This window comes from Scleropages formosus, chromosome 11 (assembly GCF_900964775.1).
Source record: "Scleropages formosus chromosome 11, fSclFor1.1, whole genome shotgun sequence".
Lineage (NCBI taxonomy): Eukaryota > Metazoa > Chordata > Actinopteri > Osteoglossiformes > Osteoglossidae > Scleropages > Scleropages formosus.
This window is the reverse complement of record NC_041816.1, coordinates 7,643,363-7,665,496: the sequence shown is the minus strand read 5'-3', so window position 1 is coordinate 7,665,496 and position 22,134 is coordinate 7,643,363. Positions and strand designations below refer to the sequence as shown.

The 22,134-nt window shown below is 42.8% G+C and overlaps 1 protein-coding gene across 1 annotated transcript in view; it reads right to left on the bottom strand.

Annotated features, from left to right (window-relative positions):
• Positions 1 to 22,134, bottom strand: part of cdh11 (cadherin 11, type 2, OB-cadherin (osteoblast)) — a 58,007-nt gene that overhangs the window by 18,356 nt on the left and 17,517 nt on the right. Inside the window, exon 2 of the mRNA XM_018752601.2 lies at positions 384 to 786. Coding sequence (XP_018608117.1) covers positions 384 to 614 — 231 coding nt within the window. The 5' untranslated portion in view covers positions 615 to 786. The remainder of the gene's footprint in view (positions 1 to 383; positions 787 to 22,134) is intronic.

Sequence of the window (22,134 nt, the reverse complement as noted above, 5' to 3'; positions counted from 1 at the left end):
TACTTATAATTGTTTATTGACATCCAGAAATGCCTGGATACCCGTTAAATGCAATAAAGCTGCAGTGACCTTTAACCCCAGACAATTCCATCCAATAACTGATGAATACCAGTCTGGTCCAGAAGGAACAGAGGAAGGCTATTTAGACAAGCACTGGAAATCATTATTTCCTCGAACCCATAAATCACTGCTTTCCCACATGCGGCATCTTTGGGAGAAGCTTCTTTATTAAAAAGGAAATCCAATTTATAACCTTTAATCAGCTGGGGCACTGATTGCATTGTGGTGCAAGCAGAGGACTTTGCCAGGGCTCTACCCTTGGAAAAAACCCTGGTGACTTTATTCTGCCTTTCGAAAAATGAAATAGAGAAAAAGGTGCTCACCCGGCCCACAAGAACAGGATCTGGGCCCGTGTACTCTTCGATAACAAAGAACTGGTTCCACACCCAGCCCCTCTTGGAGCGGTGAAGGACCTGGCCCTCCTTGCCCCTTTCCTTGTGCCTGTGCAGCGAGAGCCCCCGTTGGTGGGCATGGTTCTGCGGCATGGAGGCGTGGCTACAGACAGCCATGCCCAGGCAAACCAGGAACACCTGTAGGCCCAGTCCCTCCCGCATCCTGTCGGTCCGCACTTTGGCCTTCCTGTGCCTTCCTGCTGATGAGGATACTGGTCTTATTCTCTCCAGAAGACCGCCCTGATGTTCGCTGGGAAGCAGACCTGAAGCTCAACCCCAGATTATGCTGTGTGCTCTTCGGACCATCGCCCACACGCAACTTCGGGTGCTCGTTCTGGGACAGAAAAAAATAGACACGTCTTTAGTCACAAGAGACATCTGGGAAACATGGTTACCAGCTTTTGCTCTAAAAAATTAATTGCCTTCCGAAAATCTAAACATATTAATTTATTTCATGCTCATGTGTGTCATACTAATTAACTGATAGAGGTTAAAAGCTCAATTTACTATGAATTAATTATACAACACAATAGTAGCATTTAGTGATGTAGAATGGAGCAGCACCGTCGCACATCATGTAACACCCGGGGACTTGAGAGTGAAAGTAGTGAAGGAAATGATTTTCTTCATCCATGGTGACAGTCTCTCCAAAATATCATCCCTTGACATTTTTCACAAGGGCATTATCCAAAATAATTATTAAAAACACATAAAAGTAACTTGAGGAGTTCTTTTTTCAGGGATTTCAAAAGTAAAATCCCAATATCACTTTTTCAAGCAACATTCATCCCTTATTAACTATAGATAATGTTATTAACCACAAAATGTTGATTGTTCAAACTTTGTAAAAAAAATATAGATATTTTTTCTTGTGCGGCTGAATATTACAGGATTTAAATATTACAGGACTGAAATATTACAGGTTTAAAATTTGGGGAAATATAGTTCAGCAGGGGGGCGCGGTGGCGCAGTGGGTTGGACCACAGTCCTGCTTTCCGGTGGGTCTGGGGTTCGAGTCCCGCTTGGGGTGCCTTGCGATGGACTGGCGTCCCGTCCTGGGTGTGTCCCCTCCCCCTCCGGCCTTACGCCCTGTGTTACCGGGTAGGCTCCGGTTCCCCGTGACCCCGTATGGGACAAGCGGTTCTGAAAATGTGTGTGTGTGTGTGTGTATAGTTCAGCAATAGGCTTGACAAGATGTGGCTTCTAATCTTGGGTAGTTTGTTGTCACCTTGTTTTACACCAATGAACTTTTTGGATGGTGGGGATCCAACCTAAACATGACCTGCCCACACCCATCACACACCAATCCCATAATATTCCCAGACCCAGTCCTTTCCCAACAATTAAATTTTTTATTCAGCAGACAATTTTCTCCAAAGCGACTTCCCATTAACTCTATGTGGTGTTACCAGCCCACACACCTTATTCACCAAGGTGACTTACACTGCTAGATATACTACTTACAATGGGTCATTCATCCATACATCAGTGAAACACACTCTCTCTGTCACTCACACATTATGGGGGGTTGGGGGTTATCTGGACAGCATGTCTTTGGAAGAAAACCAGAGCCACCAGAGGAAACCCATGCAGACATGAGGAGAACATGCAAACTCCACACAGACTGAGTAGGAATTGAACCCACATCCTCTCACACCACCCAAGTGCTGTAAGACAGCAGCATGACTCGCTGTGCCACCCCCAACACTCATGCCATGCCCCACCCACAGCCAGTACACTCCAGACACACACCCAGCCCTTGCTGCTTCCTCTCAAGACATCTAAAGGTCAGAATATGCCAGACCCCTGAGCCATAAATATGATCCTAGTTGAGGTTTGTCCACCAAAGGGGTAAAGAAATGGGAGCTCTAGCTGCTGCCCTGTCAACTTCTGTAATGAACTTCTGATAACATGGTATGCTTTCCGGCGGCCCAGCTGTAAATCGGTGGTCAGGGCTTAAGGGAAGACATCCTGCCTTTTTGGTGCAGCTGGCTGGCCACCAAAATGTCAAAGCTGTACGGTGCGTGGGATGGTGTGTTAATTGCAAGGAGTCCCACTCGCCCAATGTCTTTGCTCCCTGCTAAATCTCTTTCAGAAATAGCAGCCTGCAGCCGGCTCTGCCGACGAGGGAGAAAAAGGAGAAATCCGACCCCGGGCTCGTCAGCAAATCCCTGGTACAGGTCCATTCACTTTCAATCCCTGTCAAATCAAAGGACAGAGAGAGATTAAACAGGCCTAATACACAGAGCCTCCTTGTTTGAGGTTAAAATTACATGACTGGCATCTCCTAAGTAGAGAAGCACTTTGATATGGGAAGCCCATCTTTCATTTCCAGGGGACTAAAGCATCTGTCTTCAGCCTCAAGGCTTATCGAATTTTATGTCCTCCTTTTTGTTTGTGGAAAATTTGGAAGTGCAGTGCTTTTGTTTTGCTTACTGATACTGAATGCATAGTTCCACTTGTTCTCAATGCAAAAATTATCAGCGATATTTATACAGCATAACTATGCTCCATGCCATTAAGCTCCCAGCTTCTGTAGAACAAGTCCTGGGCCTCTAATGAATGGTTTACCCTCAGATCAATCGTTATTTGTGCATGGTTTCACTGAAATGGATGTGCAGAACACAGTCTCACCTAGAGTTGCTTGGGGACAGTAAATGATTCACCAGTAGCACTGAATTCCTCATTCTTTTCAGTATTATGGTGACTTGGAGCAGGGCAGAAGGCTTTTTCTGCAATCTCAAGGAGGACATCGGGAACTTGAACAGATGGGTAAAGTAGATCAAGGCTGAGCACCATCCACTGGGACCACTGAGGGAGGTGGAAGTTGGATCTTGAGGCGGACAGAAGGGCACAAGTTCGATGTACCCCTTTTTTCTTGGCCCAGCCCAATTCGCATAGCCCTGAAGCTTTGACCATGTAGTGCAAAGCAAAGAAAATGCCAGTGGTGTTGGTGGCAGTAAAAAATTTATCAGTCAGTAAGCCACATAATTATGGAGTCTGAGAAAAACCTATATTTCCCTTAGCTCCTGCCCATTCGCTAAAAAAAGAGTTGGGGAGAACAACCATAAAGGGCAGGACTGTCAAATAGTAGATATTTCTGCCCAGGGCACAGCTGGCAATTTTTTGACTAGTTTAAGTTCCATAATGTAGGAACTGTGGCTTTGGAAGAAATGTAGCCACAAAACAATGAACAACAATTAAAACAATCCTCGTGATAATATGCAGCCTGTGATTACAAGGAACACGGCAGCCCTAACATGGTCCGCCAGGGAGAAAAGGGTTCTAAAATATTATGAACAAAAAAAATATTGCCAAGTTAATGTACGCTGTGGTCAATTTGCTAGTGTAATGAGAAGTCGTTTTGTTTCTCACTGGGTTGGCTGCAAGTTTAATTGCTAGAGCATAACAGTACAGGACCTCGTACAGGTCACATACCTAAATTTTTGAAAGTGTCACTCATATGAAACCAAAGTTCATGCAACACAACTTAATTAAGCCAAGAAACACATCTGTGTGCCATCCACATAAAGACCTTGAACTTCTGCATCAATGTAAACAACCGAGACAGAAGGGGAGGAGGAGGGCCAAATGAGCTAAGATGTTCCCAGCAATCATCCAATCCAAAAGCCATTTCATTAGACAGGGCCTATGAGTTCCTCCACGCGCCGCTGAAAGAGTTCATTAAAATCCTGACAAGAATCTCGGTTTTTAATGATATTTTCCAACAGCAGACTGAGGTGAGCAATGGAAGATAAAAGAAGTAAAGTTCTTATTTAGCTCTGTGGAGAGAAACCCCTTAAGTCAGGGATCGTTGTGTGAAATAGAACACATGCTGTTTGTGTGAGAATTTTTTTCCCGGCTGAAGCCAATTGTTCCCCCGGCAGTTATTACACCCGATCATCTCTGAATCAAAGAAAAAACCGGACCATTTCCACAGCGGACACATACGGGGATCACAGTCTTGCAAGCAAAAGAACTTGAATTAATTATCCACGTGGAGCACCAAGCTCTCTTTGCAGCAGAGTCGATTTAAATAGCTGGGAAGTGGAAAATTGTGAGGCACTCAGTTTAAAGGTAAGGCATGTTCTTCAATTCAAAGGTTTTTGTTTACTCCAGACAGCAAAAAATGAGTCTGTAAAAGCCTTATGTGAGTATGACACATAAAAAAACGTACACAGAAGGAGCAAATGCATTACTTTTACATTTCATGCTTTTACAGTGGGTAACTTGGAAGACTGAAATAAAAAGCAGGTGTAGTGCCTCTCTGTTTAGATGATGTTATTCTTCAAAGGAACTCACAATGTTAGACTACAAAAGCTGTGAGCAATTACAGAGGTAGGTAACTTTTTAGTGGGGCAACTTAGGATAGATACCTTGCTCAAGGGTACTAAAGTAAGAGGCAGAACTTGAACCTGGATCCTTTCAATCTAGAGGCAGTGTCTCTACACACCCTGTTCCCCAAAGGCATAGAAGTTGAACCAACAACCTTCTAGTTATAAGCTCTTAGCTACCTTGTCATCATGTAACAATCCGGTTAATTCACACACACACACACACACACACACACACACACACACACACACACACCGTCTGAACTGCTCGTCCCATACGGGGCCACGGGGAGCCGGAGCCTAACTCGGCAACAAAGGGCGCAAGACTGGAGGGGGAGGGGACACACCCAGGACGGGACGCCAGTCCGTCACAAGGCACCCCAAGCAGGACTCAAACCCTAGACCCACTGGAGAGCAGGACTCGGTCCAGCCTGCTATGTACATGTGTAGCATGGTTAAACACAAGTCATTGCACCAGTTTGCTTCAGCATATTATAAAGCTTTTGTTGTTAAGGGCAACAGATTGCATCCTAAAAAAGATGTGCCAATCGATACAGATGTACACTGCAGCCATTCTTACATGATGCTTTCCGGTGTAACACTTTGTAGGAGAACAGATGTCTTACACATTGGCCAAAAAGCCCTGTGTTTTTCTAAACATCAGTTTCTCAACAAGAACTGTATTTTTTGACCTTGCTGCATGACCTCTCGCTCAACTGCAGTTCAAGTTTGGCCCTTTCCACGCTCAGTATCTGCTTCAACACCCAGCACTTTTTACACAAAATAGAAATCTTAATCGCACTCTTGTTCTGTCGCAAGGACAAGAAACAAACTGGGGTTGGGAGCTACGAATGGCAAGCGGTAATCTCATGCATCCTGCTCCATAGCTTCTCACAGTTTCATAGGCTGAAGCGTGTGCCTCTGCAAATATAGCTCATGAATACAGTGAGCCTCTGTGGTCTCGGCCTCTCAGTGAAAGCAGTCAAAATCTAGGACCAACAAGCATGACAAGCTACTTATCTCCCCAGAAGAAATGCAGCCAGGAAGATGAGCGACACTGTCAAAAAAGGCACCAGCTCACCACTTTCGGACCTCTTGTTGGATTTCCTCAACCCACTGCTTTTCACGTAGCAAGTTAATTAAGTGCTTCCCATTAACGACTGAGTTTTAATGATCCACGCACCAGGGTCAGGGGATGCAAATCATTCAAGGCTGTAATATGAGAAGAGGATAAAGAGATGCTCATATAGTCATCCTGACAACAAAACAAAACCATTTTACTTAATGCAGGAATTTAAGCCGCTATAAAGTAATGGATTCTGAGCTCCTCATTACTCAGGTTCCCCTCCCATGGCCGTGAACAGAACACTTTGTGATCCTCCTCATAGAACGGAACCTGGCATTTAATTGCCATTCAGTTAAAAAGACTAATCATTGCACGAGATTTTAAAGCATGATAATCCCACCTGGCATCTCTGCATTGCAGATCCAAAGAACTGATTGGTATTCAGATGGGTAGTTATCATCCGGGGAGAGCTGGAGTTATGAGGTGTGGTTCAGTGGCCGAACACACAGGAGGAGGTATTGTCATCATTGCCTTCATAGTTGTTGTTGCTGTTGTTGTTGCTGTTGTTGTTCCTCGTGGAACTGCTGGGTAGAGCCACAGGAACCACAACACTCTGTGGCCCAAGGCCTGTCAACAAGCATCTGAGGATGTTACCAAACTTGTGAGGCTGAGAGTGATGGCAGGAGTCTTGTTACCAAGGGGATAGCATGTTGGGAACAGCAGTGGCATCAGGGACATGCAGGGTTTTTAAGTGATGTTATTTCAGAATAACCCTTGGCTCAGCTGGCCTTTGGTGTCTGACGGGGCAATACATGCCCTTGGAGCTGAAATGTTAATGGCTGGGTATCACTTTACTGCACCGACTGGGGGGCCCAGCAGTCAGGAGAAGCCACGTTGCCCTCTTTGCAATACAGCGGCGTATATAAACCTGAGCAAAGTGAAGGGAAATTCTGCTTGTGTGCAAATCTTTTGTTCAACACCACCAGATCAAACACAGCCTTGCTAACACACCCTGGGCAGGAAACAAACTAAAGAGGAAGGAAACAAGAACAAGACGTGCACAGTTGGTATTTAGAGAACTCTTGTACCATGTGCTCCACACCAGATTCCATACAGAAGTAAAAAAGATCCATTGTCCACAATTGCTGGCAGCCTTCCTGAAAACAAACCCATCCCACATCGAAGTCTGGATTCCATGGATAGAGAGGACCAGCCTATAAGTCTACCAAAGCCATTACACATGCTGAATAGCAATTACAGTGTCAATTAGGACTCCAGATTCAAGCAAAAATAGCCCTCATAATGTCCCCATTACTCATTCCTGTTTGTGGCATAATCTCATTGTTTATTCATGTGCATCTCGCGCAAACGTGTGCATGTAAGCAGGAAGGATGCGGATTCCACCCAGACATCGGCAGCTCTCCTCAGTTCTCTGTGAATTCATTTGCCACATACAGCTCCATATAGCATCTTCAACCTTATATTAGTTTAACAAATGAACAAAAAATGTATTATTGTTTTCATTTAAATTTATTCATTTAGTTGCCACTTCGCAGTGGGTTGGACCGCAGTCCTGCTGTCCAGTGGGTCTGGGGTTCAAGTCCCGCTTGGGGTACCTTGCGACGGACTGGCGTCCCGTCCTGGGTGTGTCCCCTCCCCCCCCCCTCCGGCCTTACGCCCTGTGTTGCCGGGTCGGCTCCGGTTCCCCGTGACCCTGTAAGGGACAAGCGGTTCTGATAATGTGTGTGTGTGTGTGTAGTTGCCACTTTTCTGGAAAGCAACTTACAATGTTAAGCTGCTCACAATTATTTGCCCATCTATACAGCTGGGTAATTTTACTGAAGCAATTTAGGTTAAGTACCTTGCTTACAGGTACTACACCCTGAGGTGAGATTCAAATGTGTAACGTTTGGGTCTAAAGGCAGCAGCTGTAACCATGACGCTACCAGCTGTCCTGTTGAGTTGTATGACGTATGATTCACATGTGAAGTGAGTAACAGACTTTCAAAATGTATACTAGTAAAATGTTGTGCATAATGCCACATATGAAGAAGGTGTGCGGTGAAGACAGCAACGAGTGTAACTGACCCTCCATCTCATATAGACTTTCTTCAAACCTATTTGTTTGTTGGCAGCGAAGGCTTTTTAAATGAACCGTAGCTTCCCAGGTAAGAGAAACTCATCAACATCTGTCTAAGTCATTGCAAAAACAAAAGAAATATTGATGCAACAATGGCAAGTAATTAAAACCAGTATTGTAAGAATTGCCTGTGAGGCATGCACCAATAGGAGAGGTGATGTCTATTAATACTTTTTGATCTGATCATTGTTCACTAACTGTCTGCCAGAAGATTGGTTGCTTGCTTGTTATTGTGTCAGCACAGAGAGGGCTCTCACTGGCTAGAGCAGAGACGTGAAACAGGAAAAAGATGCAAAAGAAAAAGCAGCCTGGAGCTGGCTTGCACAAAGTTACCGATAATTCCAAGCCGAATCAATCTCACTAATTCACAGAGTTGAATATGGCACAGCTCTGAGAAAAATGAGAAGAATGCTTTAATTCTAAATGTTAACAAATGTCTTTCCTTCACACTGAAAAACTAAACAGTGCTTTTGACGCTTCCAGGACTGGCTCGTCATTGACTTCCTGCAAGCGACATCAGGATGTCATTTTAAAACCACAACTAGAATGGGACGCTGCTACCAGTTTTGCAAAGGGGAATTTTTAAACACAATCAATAACATCATAGTCGTGACAGTAATTATTATGCCATTCTAATTACCATTCCACAGTCTTGATGCACATCCAAGAATGTTAATGATTTGGTTATAAAAACAGTCATCGGAGACATCTGCATCGCTACAGCTTTTCAATCACCCACGCGACACTTCATCTATAATTAAACCAATGGGGTTAATAAAAGCCACTTCTTCCTTTGTCTCAAATGAAGGCTCACAATATTTCTTTCACAAAAGAGGAAGTGACTGGATATCTTTTTTTTGCACCGTACAAAGGGTCCAACACTCACTGCTTCCAAGTCCCTGAAACCCCCAACCAAAAAAAATCCCAACCCACAAGCCCCTTTTCATTTCAATGAAAGGCAAACTAGGAGGAGTAGCCCTGGGTTTGAGGCGGCCCAGCCCCAGTGGGACGGTGGATGTGAGGGGCAGGAAGCCACAGAGTCTGGAATTGATTTGTGGGAAAGGGAAAATAAAATACTTGGGATTCTTTGAGTTGGGGACAGGAGACAAACGACCACAGACTCCAGATCTGGGGCCCAGCGACGTACCAGAAAAAGGGACTAAAACAGTCTGAAAGCTAAATCAAGATCAGCGGATGCACAGTGGGTTACTGGGGTTAAAACCTGGAATCCTAACCATCAGATGAACAGGTACAGCAAATGGATGGAAATGGAAAACTACAAAACCACTAAGAATTACCTGTACAAGTAATACAAAGAATATGCAGTTGCAGCATGTGCGGACCCCAATAATTCACTCAGTGGTGTAAATATTACATTACACTAAGAAATTAAATTTAGCTTTGAGTATATTTGGTAAACACCTTCCTAACAAACAGGTCATACTTTCATTTTCCTAGGGCATTTTCTTGTTACATTGTGGCTGTCTGGATTGACTGATGGGTCCTGCTGTTTGAGCTTCACGGGAACAACTGAAAATCAAATCTCGCATGAAGGCACATCAACACATTCTGAATGGCTTTTCACACGGTCCTCCTCTGCGGGTCCATCCTCCTGTTCTCAGTTGCCAAGAAGAAAATGAATTCTGGGAGTGGTTGTTAATCTCAATGCAGGAGAGAGTGATGCTAAGTGATATCTGGCGCTCTTCCTGTGACAATAAACTACCATCCCCGTTGGGAAACTGAATATGACAGAGCACCATCTCCCTCTTTTTGTTATTTTCATTTTTGAGAAATCTTGCGTAAGGGTTAAGCAAAAAGGTTTGACGGTAAACCATGACTCCTAAGATGTTTTGGCTGAATAGTATCTGTTGTGGTTAAGGCATTTTGAAATACATGCAGGAGTTTAGGAACTGGAGATGTAAAAAAAAAGACAGTAGGTTAAAATCCCTTATAGAGTTATGCCATTGTTCCTTTGAGTAAAATACGTATTGTAACTACTGTCCTTCAGATGAAAAATATAAAGTTGTTTAAACTGGCCATAGCATGAGGCCAGCAAGAGGTACAGTAGTCAAAGCCATCGTTTTTCAGTTAGAGGACCCAGGTTGAAATCCCTGTTCTTGTTGTAGTACCCTTTATGAAGGTATTTACCCTGAATTGATATAGTAAAAATGACTCAGCTGTATAAATGAGAACATCAGTCCAAGTAGTTTAGCAATCAAATTTAAAGTTGTAAGTCACCTTGGACAAACATTCATCCATCTATCCATTACTAATTACGAGGTGTCTAATGCAGAGCTGTGGTGGTCCACAGACAATCCTGGAAACATAGGATATATTTAGAGAAAAATGCCATATAAATTTGAAGAAATCCAAAAAGTTGTGTAGATTAAAAAAATAATCTAATTGGTGATTTAATGTTGCACATTTGCATTATTACAGGTATGGGGTCTACAGCTGTTGTCTGGCTCAAGGGGTCAGATATGAAATCACTGCTATCTTATTCTTTAATGTTATTCCTGCCCTACCTGGAATCAGACCCAGGTTCAAGCTCAGCAGCAGGGAAAGCCCATCTGGTGACCCAGACCTTTCCAGAGCTCAGTAATAAACACACTAAAGCACTAAAGCTCATCATTTCATAGCCACTGAGCCGGTCTCATTCACATGCCAAGGGCAGCGGACCTGAAACTTTCTGCGGATGTTAAACAAACAAAGCTGTGGTAAGGTAATGAGAGAGAAGGAGGCAGAAACAGATGATGAGAACCTGAGCAAATCAAATCAGCAGAGAGGGTGGGAGGAAAATGCAAAGAACGTCAGAAAGTGTGCTTTTAATTTTTGTTCCAATCATTAGGGACATCACAGGTCAGTGGCCATCTTAGCAGCAAAGCCCACATCAGCCAAAAATAAATTCTGTTACATTTCGTCACTTAAGACATTCTAATGAAATTTGAAATACTACATTTCTGAAATGTCTCGATAACAAAGAGAGTCAGCCCACAAAAATGGTACATACTTTACAAATCCCCTCCTCCCAAATGACAAATGTTCTTGAACATTTTTAAATGCCAAGAGGGTTTCCAGAAAGGCCATCCATAAGCTGGTTTTTGGAAAATTTCAGAACCCATCTGAAACAACATTTTCTTCCAGCATGGCAATTTCAAACATAATCCTCCATCCTATTTAGGCTTACAACCACATTCTGGGGTCTTATATTGGGGGATTGTTCTAAACCACCACTTGATGCTTGGAACTAAGTGGTCGCATCCCAGGTTCTGTTACAGCCCCTGCCAAAGGCACCTGGGTTTGCAGGAAGCCCAGTGTAGTTGAAGACAATCTTAACATCCAGCTTCAAGGCTGCTGGAAAAATCAGGAGCAAAAGGAAAGGATTGAAAGAATAAGACAAGATGAAATTCCACAGTGGTTAGAAGTGCAACTTTTGGGTTTGAAGGACCCAAGTTCAAATCACCATCTGCTGCACCTACCCTTACACTACCCAGTTTTTTACCCTAAAATTGCTTCAGTAAGTTAGCTGTGTTTATAAATAGGAAGATCACTGTATTAAGCTTAACGCTGTAGGTCAGTCTGAAAAAAGTGCCAGATAAATGTAAAAAGACAGCCCTCTACTTCTCAACACTGTTGGTCTAGACAAGCAGTCCAATTCACTCTTCAGTAACTATGTCGTTCACCTCAGAGGAACATGTGTTTGCTTCTGAAGGAAAAAACACCACAAATCACACATGCCATGGACTGCAGACAGACAGGTTAATAAGCTATGCTGTCCAGTCAATGGGACATCCAGTCAACGGCTGCAATATTCATATTCATATCCACTGATAAGCACTGTGTCTTCACTGAAAAGAATCATCATCATGTTGCACCTTAGATCTCATTAATCTCATCACCTAGAAAGATAGAAAATAGTTAAGACAGAGTATGCAAAGACTTTCTTCAAAAATAGGAAGAATGCATCGGGATGGGAAAGAAGTCCTGAGGTGGTTTCCTCTGCTTCCAGGCTATGAGGTAGGGAGGAGGGCTGAGTTTAATGACGACTGCTTCAGCACATTAGAAAAGGTAGGCCTCCCACAGGGAGAGAGCTAAAAGCTAATGATCTCAATGGATTCCTGTGATGCGGTAAAATCAAAGGTACTTTGATGTGCTAAGCATAATACTCATAATTGACAAAGGGACGAGAGTGCTGCCTCAAAACCCATTTGAAACTCATTGTACGCAATAGACAACGCCCGACCGCGGTTCACAGGAGTTTGTGTACAGCAGCCGTTCTTACCGTAATCGCCTGGCATGCAAACATTGTCGAGCTGAGCAACACTTACTTATCATGCTCTGGTAGCCATCCTTCAGGAATGGCAGAGTCTTGAGCTTGATAGCTTCAGATAGGGTTTTTTTAAAGCCTAATCCAGCATTTAATGCCGTATTACTAGGTCTGTGTCTTTGGCATGAACTTACCCCCCTTTGTGCATTGAGGTCTTTTCTAAGAGGAGAGGCCAGGGGATGAGGGGGGAGGAAAGCAGTGAGTGCCAGTAAAGCTTTGGCCCCGGACATCACAATCCGCCATTTTGGGACAGCAAAGGCAAGGGAATAGGTTTGAGTTGCCCCGCTTGGTCTGGCTAGATTCCCCACTGTCTGGCAGATTTGCCCCACCTTCTCCTTTCAAAAAGGGGAAATCACTAAGATATTAACGTGACAGCAATGAATGGAGGCCCCCTGAATCCTGTTTTCTATTCTTGTGAGTGGAGGAATGAGATTGCTAATCCTCCAGGGCTTACATTTGTTTTCCCCATCTTGGAATTTCGGTCCTTTGGGATTTGTGAGCCATGGTAATCCCACAGAAAGAGATGTTCCCTGGAGCTGACCATGGCTGTTTCATCAAATGAGTTTGGAAGTCACTGCTCAGGAGTCCGATTTCATTTCGGGGTGCTGAGATTCCCAGTTTACTTGAAGAAATCAAACGGTGAACTGAAGGTGACCTCAACATGGAGTTTATCTTCTCATAAAAGCTGTAACACCAATGGCATGACCCAGATGCACGGACAAACTGAACGGACAAACACACAGTATAGAAAACAGTCTTTCTTCATCCTTTTAGAATACAGGCTTTGTTTATGAAATTTCATTATTCATGAAAAATGGTTTCTTTGCCCATGTCATGCTGTTTTTGGGCAAACAGGTACAATTGTTATTTGAACCATTGCCTTTTTATGTAAAGGTTGTGTATTTGAACCCCCCTCCTGCTGCAGTACCTTCAGTAAGGTACTTAATCTGCATTAATACAGTATAAATTAGAAATTAGTTGATTTTTCCCTTAGTTTACCCATCCTGTTATATGAACAGTTAAATCATTGCAAAGCTGATTGCCCATCATTTCAGTTCTCAATGGTATGATGTATCAGTCAAAGAAAAGGTTAATAATAATCAGTTTCAACAAAATAATGGCTTGAAGAGAAACTTCAACTACTGTTCTTAATGCAGTGTGTAAAACTTAAAAGTTTATGGTGCCTTTTAATCATCAAATTCCATTAAACTAACAAAAGATTAAAAAATAGAAACATTTTATCTGTTTCAATTATATTTTAATCCTGTATGCTCTAATACATCAGTAAAAAAAGCAGTTTCCCTAGAGTGTCAAAAAAACACACATACACACTTTATAAGAACCGACCAATTCTGTGAAATTCCAGAATAATCAGGTTTCAATCATCAATTCCCATTTGACTCACTTTAAATTCTGAAATTCTACTCATTCTGCGGAAGGGGGTGCGGTGGCGCAGTGGGTTGGACCACAGTCCTGCTCTCTAGTGGGTCTGGGGTTCGAGTCCCGCTTGGGGTGCCTTGCGACGGACTGGCGTCCTGTCCTGGGTGTGTCCCCTCCCCCTCCGGTCTTACGCCCTGTGTTGCCGGGTAGGCTCCGGTTCCCCGTGACCCCGTGTGGGACAAGCGGTTCTGAAAATGTGTGTGTGTGTGTGTGTGTGTGTGTGTGTGTGTGTGTGTGTGTGTACTCATTCTGCTGTAAATCTGCACTGTATATAAATGGCCCTGTAACCCTCAGATGTGTTCGAAACCACAGATCAATTCTCCCAAAATGGCTAGGACATAACTTGCATTATATGTTGTGTATATTACAAAGCACTTTTTTCTCTCTTTCCTAAGGGCTGAGGATAATACAAGAAAGTATTATTGATGTAATATGGATGTAATACAAGAAAGTCATGGGGGTGTGGTGGCGCAGTGGGTTGGACCTGGTCCTGCTTTCCGGTGGGTCTTGGGTTCGAGTCCCACTTGGGGTGCCTTGCGGTGGACTGGCGTCCTGTCCTGGGTGTGTCCCCTCCCCCTCCGGCCTTATGCCCTGTGTTACCGGGTAGGTTCCGGTTCCCCGTGACCCCGTATGGGACAAGCGGTTCCGAAAATGTGTGTGTGTGTGTGTGTGTGTGTGTGTACAAGAAAGTCTCTTGCTGAACATGCTGCATTATGAGTCTACACTATAAGTCTAGGTTTTTACCTTACCTCTACTTCTGTGAAAGTATAACTTCTGCATTTCAGAAGACCACATAAGAAAACCATAAAAGATCAAGCATCGATTATCAGACAAGGAAATGGATAAACACATGGGGGTGCGGGGGCGCAGTGGGTTGGACCACAGTCCTGCTCTCCAGTGGGTCTGGGGTTCAAGTCCCGCTTGGGGTGCCTTGCGATGGACTGGCGTCCTGTCCTGGGTGTGTCCCCTCCCCCTCCGGCCTTACGCCCTGTGTTACCGGGTTAGGCTCCGGTTCCCCGCAACCCCGTATGGGACAAGCGGTTCCGAAAATGTGTGTGTGTGTGTGTGTGTGAAATGGATAAACATACAAGCATATGTCAGCACTGACATATGCAGAGACTCCACTGAACATGCTGGGTAATCTCTTGCCTACACCACTAGAGGGCACCACATTTTGAACCTCATGTCAAAGCCATCAGCTGGACATCCATTCTGCAAGAATCTGTCTGTGGCTTCATGACCACTGTGACATGCTCTGTAGCCAGAGGGAGGCACTTTCTCTCTAAGCCCTACATTCAGCCTGGGTTTTTATAGCAGGACTAGGCTTTTAAATCAGGCCCTAAGAGACCTCCACACTGTGATTTATGTAATGGCTTAAATTACTATTACACTTATGAGCTTATTATTATTATTTTGTTTAATTTACATTTTATTTGATAATTATGTTTTTTAAATATTATTTGTGCGTTTTAATTCTGAGTATTTTTTTCCAGCAGGCCTCACTTTAAAATCCTTAGAGATTCTATTATGAAAGGCACCAAGTCAATACATTGGCAGGATGGTGGCACAGCAAGTAGCACTGCTGTTTCACAGCACCTGGGTGGTGTGAGCGGACATGGGTTCAATCTCTGCTCAGTCTGTGTGATGTTTGCATGTACTCCCTGTGTCTGTGTGGGTTTCCTCCCAGAGTACAAAGACATGGTGTTCAGGTTTACCCATAGTATGTGAGTGACAGAGACCGTGTGTTCCACTGATGTACGGCGGCTGAGTGACCCATTATAAGTAGTGCATCTAGCAGTGTAAGTCACCTTGGTGAATAAGGTGTGTGGGATGATAACACTACATAGAGTTCATTCTAAGTTGCTTTGGAGAAAAGCATCTGCTAAATAAATAAATGTAAATGTCCTTATTATTTTCAGTAAAACTCGGTATCATTTTAGAAAGTGCTAGAAGATGCTACTCACTGTGTATGAGGCCTGCAGCGTACCTCATTCTATTTATACAGTTACTCAAATGATACAAAAAAATGGTGCCTTTTACACTAAGAAAATTACATATCAAGCATGGTGAAAAATCAAAGAGATTTTTCTGGTCCCAGATGTCTGACAAAAGGCATGCAGAACCAAATCTTTTGGTTAGAACACGAGGGATTTCATCTGTTGTTAGCAACGTTAGCAGTTGCAAAAGAAAAATACATCTGTTTCGGAGGATCACAGTGAGTTAACCCATAGTCTGGTGCTGAAGACAGTAAATTCTTTTCTTCTCAGCCTGGGTCTGCAGTCGATGGTTCGCAGTCTGTGGTTAAACCTTTAGTGCCGACCATATCCACAGCACTGTGTGCCAGGTTATGACCTCAGTTAACATCACCCCTACAATGTGATTTATGTGGGTTTATGGCACAAGGTCAGAGGTTAAAGCCAAGAGGGTTGGCCTAAACACTGTATGTGTTGACACAAGCATCCGACTCCACACATTAATGTTTAGACCACTTTCTCTTTCTTTCTTTCTCCCTTTAGCTCTGCCTTTCTATCTTCCCTTCTCACACTGCTAAATTAGTCCAGAATTAGCTGTGAATGAAAATCATATGGCCTTACTGACCCTTGTGTTAACAGGAGTCAATTGAAATGAATACATTTCCATTTTCAGACGCGCTGAAAAAAAAAAAAATGTAGAGTGTGAGTCTATTCTACTGCTTTCCAGCAGGGAGAAAGGACAAGTCAGAGGGTTGGACAACTTCTCTGGTTGCACAGAAAATAAAAAGTCACTCGGATGAACTTCTAACTGCTTAAAGAGAACTGCCGTGCCAGCAAGAAGATTTCCAATATCCAATTTCCGAGTAGGTGAACGCTTTCAGGAGGCAAATTCCTCCAACTTAACTCTGTGATGATTCTGACTGCCATTGTATGTCTTCAGCTTTTCTATCCATTCATTCATACGAATTACATTTCTGACACTGCCCTCTATGTTGTAAAATGAAGCTGTAAAGTGCAAGCAGCTCTGAGTCCAGGTGCCAGTCGTGAAAATGGCGAGATCGGGTCTCTTCACATGAGCCAGACTCCTGCGGTACCACTCCTCTATGGTTCTAATAATAACACCAAGGACAGGAGAACAAGAAATGGCCTGCTTCAACAAACATTTCAAGTCCCATTACTTTGTCGTCTCCGTCTTTGAACACTCTGGCACATGGGGCTGTCACTTGTTAGGATTCTTTGCAGCTAAGTCATTTTTCTTTAATGAGCCTCCATTATACTTTCTTTTGCATCCCCCTTCATCTCTCCTCTGACTGATGAAATGTGGTTTTGTCAGTACTGGGGGGGCACATCGTACACGATCGCGTTGCACAGTCCCTGAATAATCCGTGAGGCATGCAAATTTGCACTCGAAGAATACACAGCTTTGCAGTTCATACTTACAAAGGCGAGCATAGAGCAGTTACTTATAAGGGTGTGCTTCTGAACACTGAAAAAACACAACCGTACAAGCAGCCCTTGACCTATGACGGGGTTCCGTTCTAACAACCTTGTGATAAATCAACTTCATCCTAAGTTGCAAACCCTTTTATTCTGTGCTATATAAACCATAACGACATATAAACATGCATGCTATGAATGCTATCGTATACTGTATTTTCATTAATTTCACACATTATTCATGTTTAAATAATACTAATATAAAATGATAATATAAATCCAGTAAAGTATTATAATTATACTTTCAAGCAGCACTATTATTTTCACTTTCATTTCGACTTTTGTTTTCTTAAGCTTTTTCTTTTCTGCATTACGAAGACACTCGTGTTTTTGCTTTCTAAGCATTGCAAAATAAGCAATTAACAAGAATTCTGTAAATTACATTTTTATAACTAAAACACAATCATTGATAGACACTGACCGAGTCAATAAGAAACATGGTTCCTTGTGGCAGCATTGCCAGAGGGTGTTATTGTACAGCAGACAAAAGGTCAGCATTACATTTTATGACCAAATCTTGGGACTTGAAAATAATATAAAAGGTTAATGGGGCGACTGTTGTAAGTCTGGGCTGTCATAAGTGGTATATGTCCTAAGTCAAGTACCACCTGTATATATATTATATGATGACCTCTGACCCGGTATAATCAGGGGCTTGTAGCTAATGCTTTGCATTATGTCTCAATGCACAGTAACTGACCTCAACTAGGACCATGCCCCTCACCTGCCATGGCTCCAGAGCAGGCTACCCCTCCTGGAAAGGCCTGGGGATCACTTGCTTGGAGGATATCGTGTGAGAGTTTCACCAGCTCTCCTTGGGAATGAATTTCTTACTGCACTGACATGTCTCTGCAATTCAGCCTTAGCAAATTCACTGACAGCTTTTCCAGATCTTTGTTTTCCAGAACTCCATTTATTTTATTAATACTTTTTGAGACATAATATATACAGTAGGCATGTAAACTAACAGGCTCAGGTGCATAAAAGCAGCAGGCTGTGTAGTGTCTCAAGCAGCCACCTTGCATTTGAAGGACTCGGGTTTGAATACCACTTCCTGCTGTAGTATCCTTGATAAAAGTGCTGATTCTGAACTGCTATAGTAATAATTAATCAGCTATATAAATTGGTATGTCATTGTGAGTCGCTTTGGACAAAATGTGTCAGCTTAATAAATACTGTTAAACAATTAGCTAGCTAAATGACTTACTAATGAAATGTACAGGCACACGTGCATTTATGTAAGGAAATTAAAAATGACTAAGTTTCTTGAACTGGTCAAATTAAAATAGAATTTGGAAGAACATTTCAACAGGCAAGTTCTTTATGTTTTCAGAAGAAGAGAATGGTGAACACAAAGGAGAAAACACATCGTGAAAAGCTATTCCCACTGACCTGGACAAAAAGAAGATGCCAGATTATTTAGTAATCCCCTTAATAATTTACAACCTAAAATATAAAACTTTATACTCAGCTAAGCATTTGCCTTCACTGTGTGTTGCATGCTCACAACGGAGCTAGGCTTAACTTAGCTTAGTTATCTAGTCAGCATGACTCGTATTCTAAATGGAAGTGACAAAGAGAGAGAAAAAGAGCGCACCAATGCGTCCAGATATCTGGCTGGATGGACGCGTATTCCTTACTTTAAAAGGAGCAGTGGTCACATTTTTTGGGGCATTGTAGGCCAACTGGAGGGCCAATGAAGCGACAGTCAAAATTTCTGCCTCTGCATTTGTTGATGTTTCATGATTTCATTTCTTGCCAGATATTTTTATCCAAAGTGCCCTGTCGAGACTCATCATTGTAAACCTTCCCCATTTCTATCAACTGATCTGTTAAGCAATTCAGGCTGAGTACCTCTGTGATTTAAAAATTACAGTCATGTTTATAATTTAGATCCTATACTTTTTCAATATGAAAAAATACTAAGAATATTTCTGTTACACTGTATTTTAGATGTTGTAAGAAAGTATAGAGGGCACAGGGCAGAGCTCTCAGAGTTCTTGTCTTGCATTTAAAGGGTTTGGTTTGGCAAGGCTTTGAATACCGACTCCTGCTTGAGCGTCCTTGATTATGGTACTTTCCCTGAAGTGATCCTGTAAGAATTGCCTAGCAATATAAACAGGTAAATTGTTTCAAGTAGCTTAGTAGACAAACCTAGTATTTTAAGTTGTTCTGGAAAAAAGTGTCAGCTAAAAAAAACATACAAAATCAACATAATAATTATGATTTTAAAGCATCAGCCAAGAAGACTGTGACATTCGATGTGAGGTAGAATTACAACACAGGTTTGCAATGAATGTTTGACATCATGCTATAATCGCTGCTGCAATAAAGAAGCAGGGCTTCAAGAAATGTACACACACAGAGAGCTATACTATCTGTTTTTAGACCTGCATGAAATTAGAGCATTTAAGCTACATAACAGTCCACAGAGCTAACTGACACTAGCACTCATTATTGACAGTCATTAATTTTGTTACGGAGGCATTACACAGGGCACATAAACACAATACAACAATAGGTCTTCAACAAAGTGCTGCTGTATCTGTTGCCTTCCAGAAGTGCCGCTTTTCCCGTATCTTTAGCTTCGCAAAGGACAACAAACTGCAGAAGGTTAAAGTGTGCTGAAGCGAGACAAAGGCAATTATCCGAATAATTACTGTGCCAGCAACTCAGGTTGGAGTTTCTATGCATTGGCTTCTCTTTGATTAAACATCCAGAGAATACCTGCAGATCCCAAATAACAAAACAACAGAACAAGCACTTTTAGGACACTGCCAGGGATTTGTGGAAAAGAAGAACAAGGTTTCTTACTCTTTGAAATGCTTAAGAAATGCTAACAGTGGGAAAGCACTACAGGGGCCGCCCTTTCGCTAAAACAGACCTCAGAAGCTATGTTTAAAATGGCTGTAAAAATATGAAAACATCTGTGACCACACGATGATTTGTGAACATGGAGGCAAATGTAGAACTAGGCAAAGTGTTTCTCTTTCTTGTGTCTACTGTGCAGAGAAGATGAGAAGACAGAAAAGTTTAGAATGTTCCGAAAAGGGCCTGGCCCACAGGATGAATATGCAGGTCACAGCTGTACAGCACCGAGCGCTCGTATCAAGGCTGACATGTTCCAGTCCTGAAACTCACGGCCAGGAAAAGTTCTAATTAAATCATGGCAGTGACAGGACCAGTGCATGCGGGTGCCACACAGCCTCCATCGTTCCCCAGGGCCAGCTGGCAACCTCCCCGCAAACACACACCCCTGTCCAGACCGTGCACCTGCTCTCCAAGCCCCTCCATTTGTCAGCGGAAATGTTAGCGACAAGCCTGCCAAAGCCCGTTTTCTCCATAACTCAAAAAACGGCAAGCCATGGAAAACAGTAGTCTGAGGAAAAAAAAAAACATCCAAACAAATGACTCTTCAAACAGGTAACGGCTCATCTCACTGGCGGCTAAGTTTGAAACACTGGCTCTTTCAAGGATGTATATTTTCTTCATGCTTACTGAATATTTTTATTGAAATTATTGAACCTGAACTGAGGAAATGTTATTTTATCTCCACTTTCTGATTTTTCACACTGAACTGTCTGTGATGCAATGTACAATAATTGAAATGGGTTGCAAAACACTGTGATAATTGTTGACGTCATGAACCCATTCAGATGGGCAAATACGCATGTGTGACATTTTTGGCCTCGTGGACTGACAGCGAGACTGAACAAGATGGCCTGTTCCTCAGATAAGTGTACATAAGTGTACACCATCCCGATGAAGAAACCTCATTTTTGAAGACCTGTTAGCGAATGTGGGCTTTTGAAAAGACTGCCCACCTTCCACTCGCTGATGGCAGTCTCATAAATGAGTCCACCTCGCTACTCCTGATTTTGCAAAATCATGAGCTTATTGATCAGGTTTATTCATCTAACATTGTTTTTCTCTCCATTCCCTCACAATTCCTAGCGTACCCAAACCAAGCTAAATGTTGGAGATGGCAGAAAGAGAAATGAAAAGTGGGTTTCTTTTCGGTGCCTAAGCATCTTTTTAGATTAATCTTAGCACAGGGTGAACACCAAGTAATGAGTTCTTTCCCCCTTTTCTTCTCCTTATCGAAGACACTCAGCATTTTTCCCCATGTCGGAGAGGAGATTACCGATCCAAGGTGAGCAAGTACGAATGTGTAATAACGGCAGGCGAAAGCGGGACAGTGTGATTGCACAGGTAATAAATTCAAGCAGAGGGTGGGAAGCGGTTAGGAAATCCTCTTTCCCGAAACTGACTTAATTTAACTACATTGGTATTCCAAGCACTCCTCCTTGTCACCAGGTGATGTTTATGGATTAGCTCTTGAATATGTATTCGGTAGATTATGAGTTATACCACAGTGTGGCCGCCCTTTATTTCAGCAGGAGGAGGTCGCGGACCTCCCGCTATTGACGTTCACCCAAGTCACTCCAAAATTAAATCACTCCACTTTGGCTTCTTGACTGCGATTTATTTTGAAGGAGAAGCACTAAGTGCATCATATTACCTGTTTGAAAACCCGCTAGTGAGGGTAATTCGATAGGCTTTCAACATGCATTTAGCCAGGCCGTGTGGGTGTCCGATTTGCTCTTGATTTGTTCCCGACAGAAACAGCGGACCAACTGGGTAGAGGAGGCGGTGGTGGAGGGTTACTGTTCATCAAACAATTTAAGTACTGAATATGCATAGAATTTTGTACTTCCTTTAATTGATGAAATTATATCAGCCCTCTCGATTCGATGTGGTCACAACACTGCTTTTTAATACGATTTGTATTACAGATACTTCATTTCATCCTTCTTCAGCTAATCTATACAACTAAGCAGGCACGAGTACACATTATATAAAATCCATGGAGTGCTGCTTGAATGGAGCATTTTCCTGGCCCCT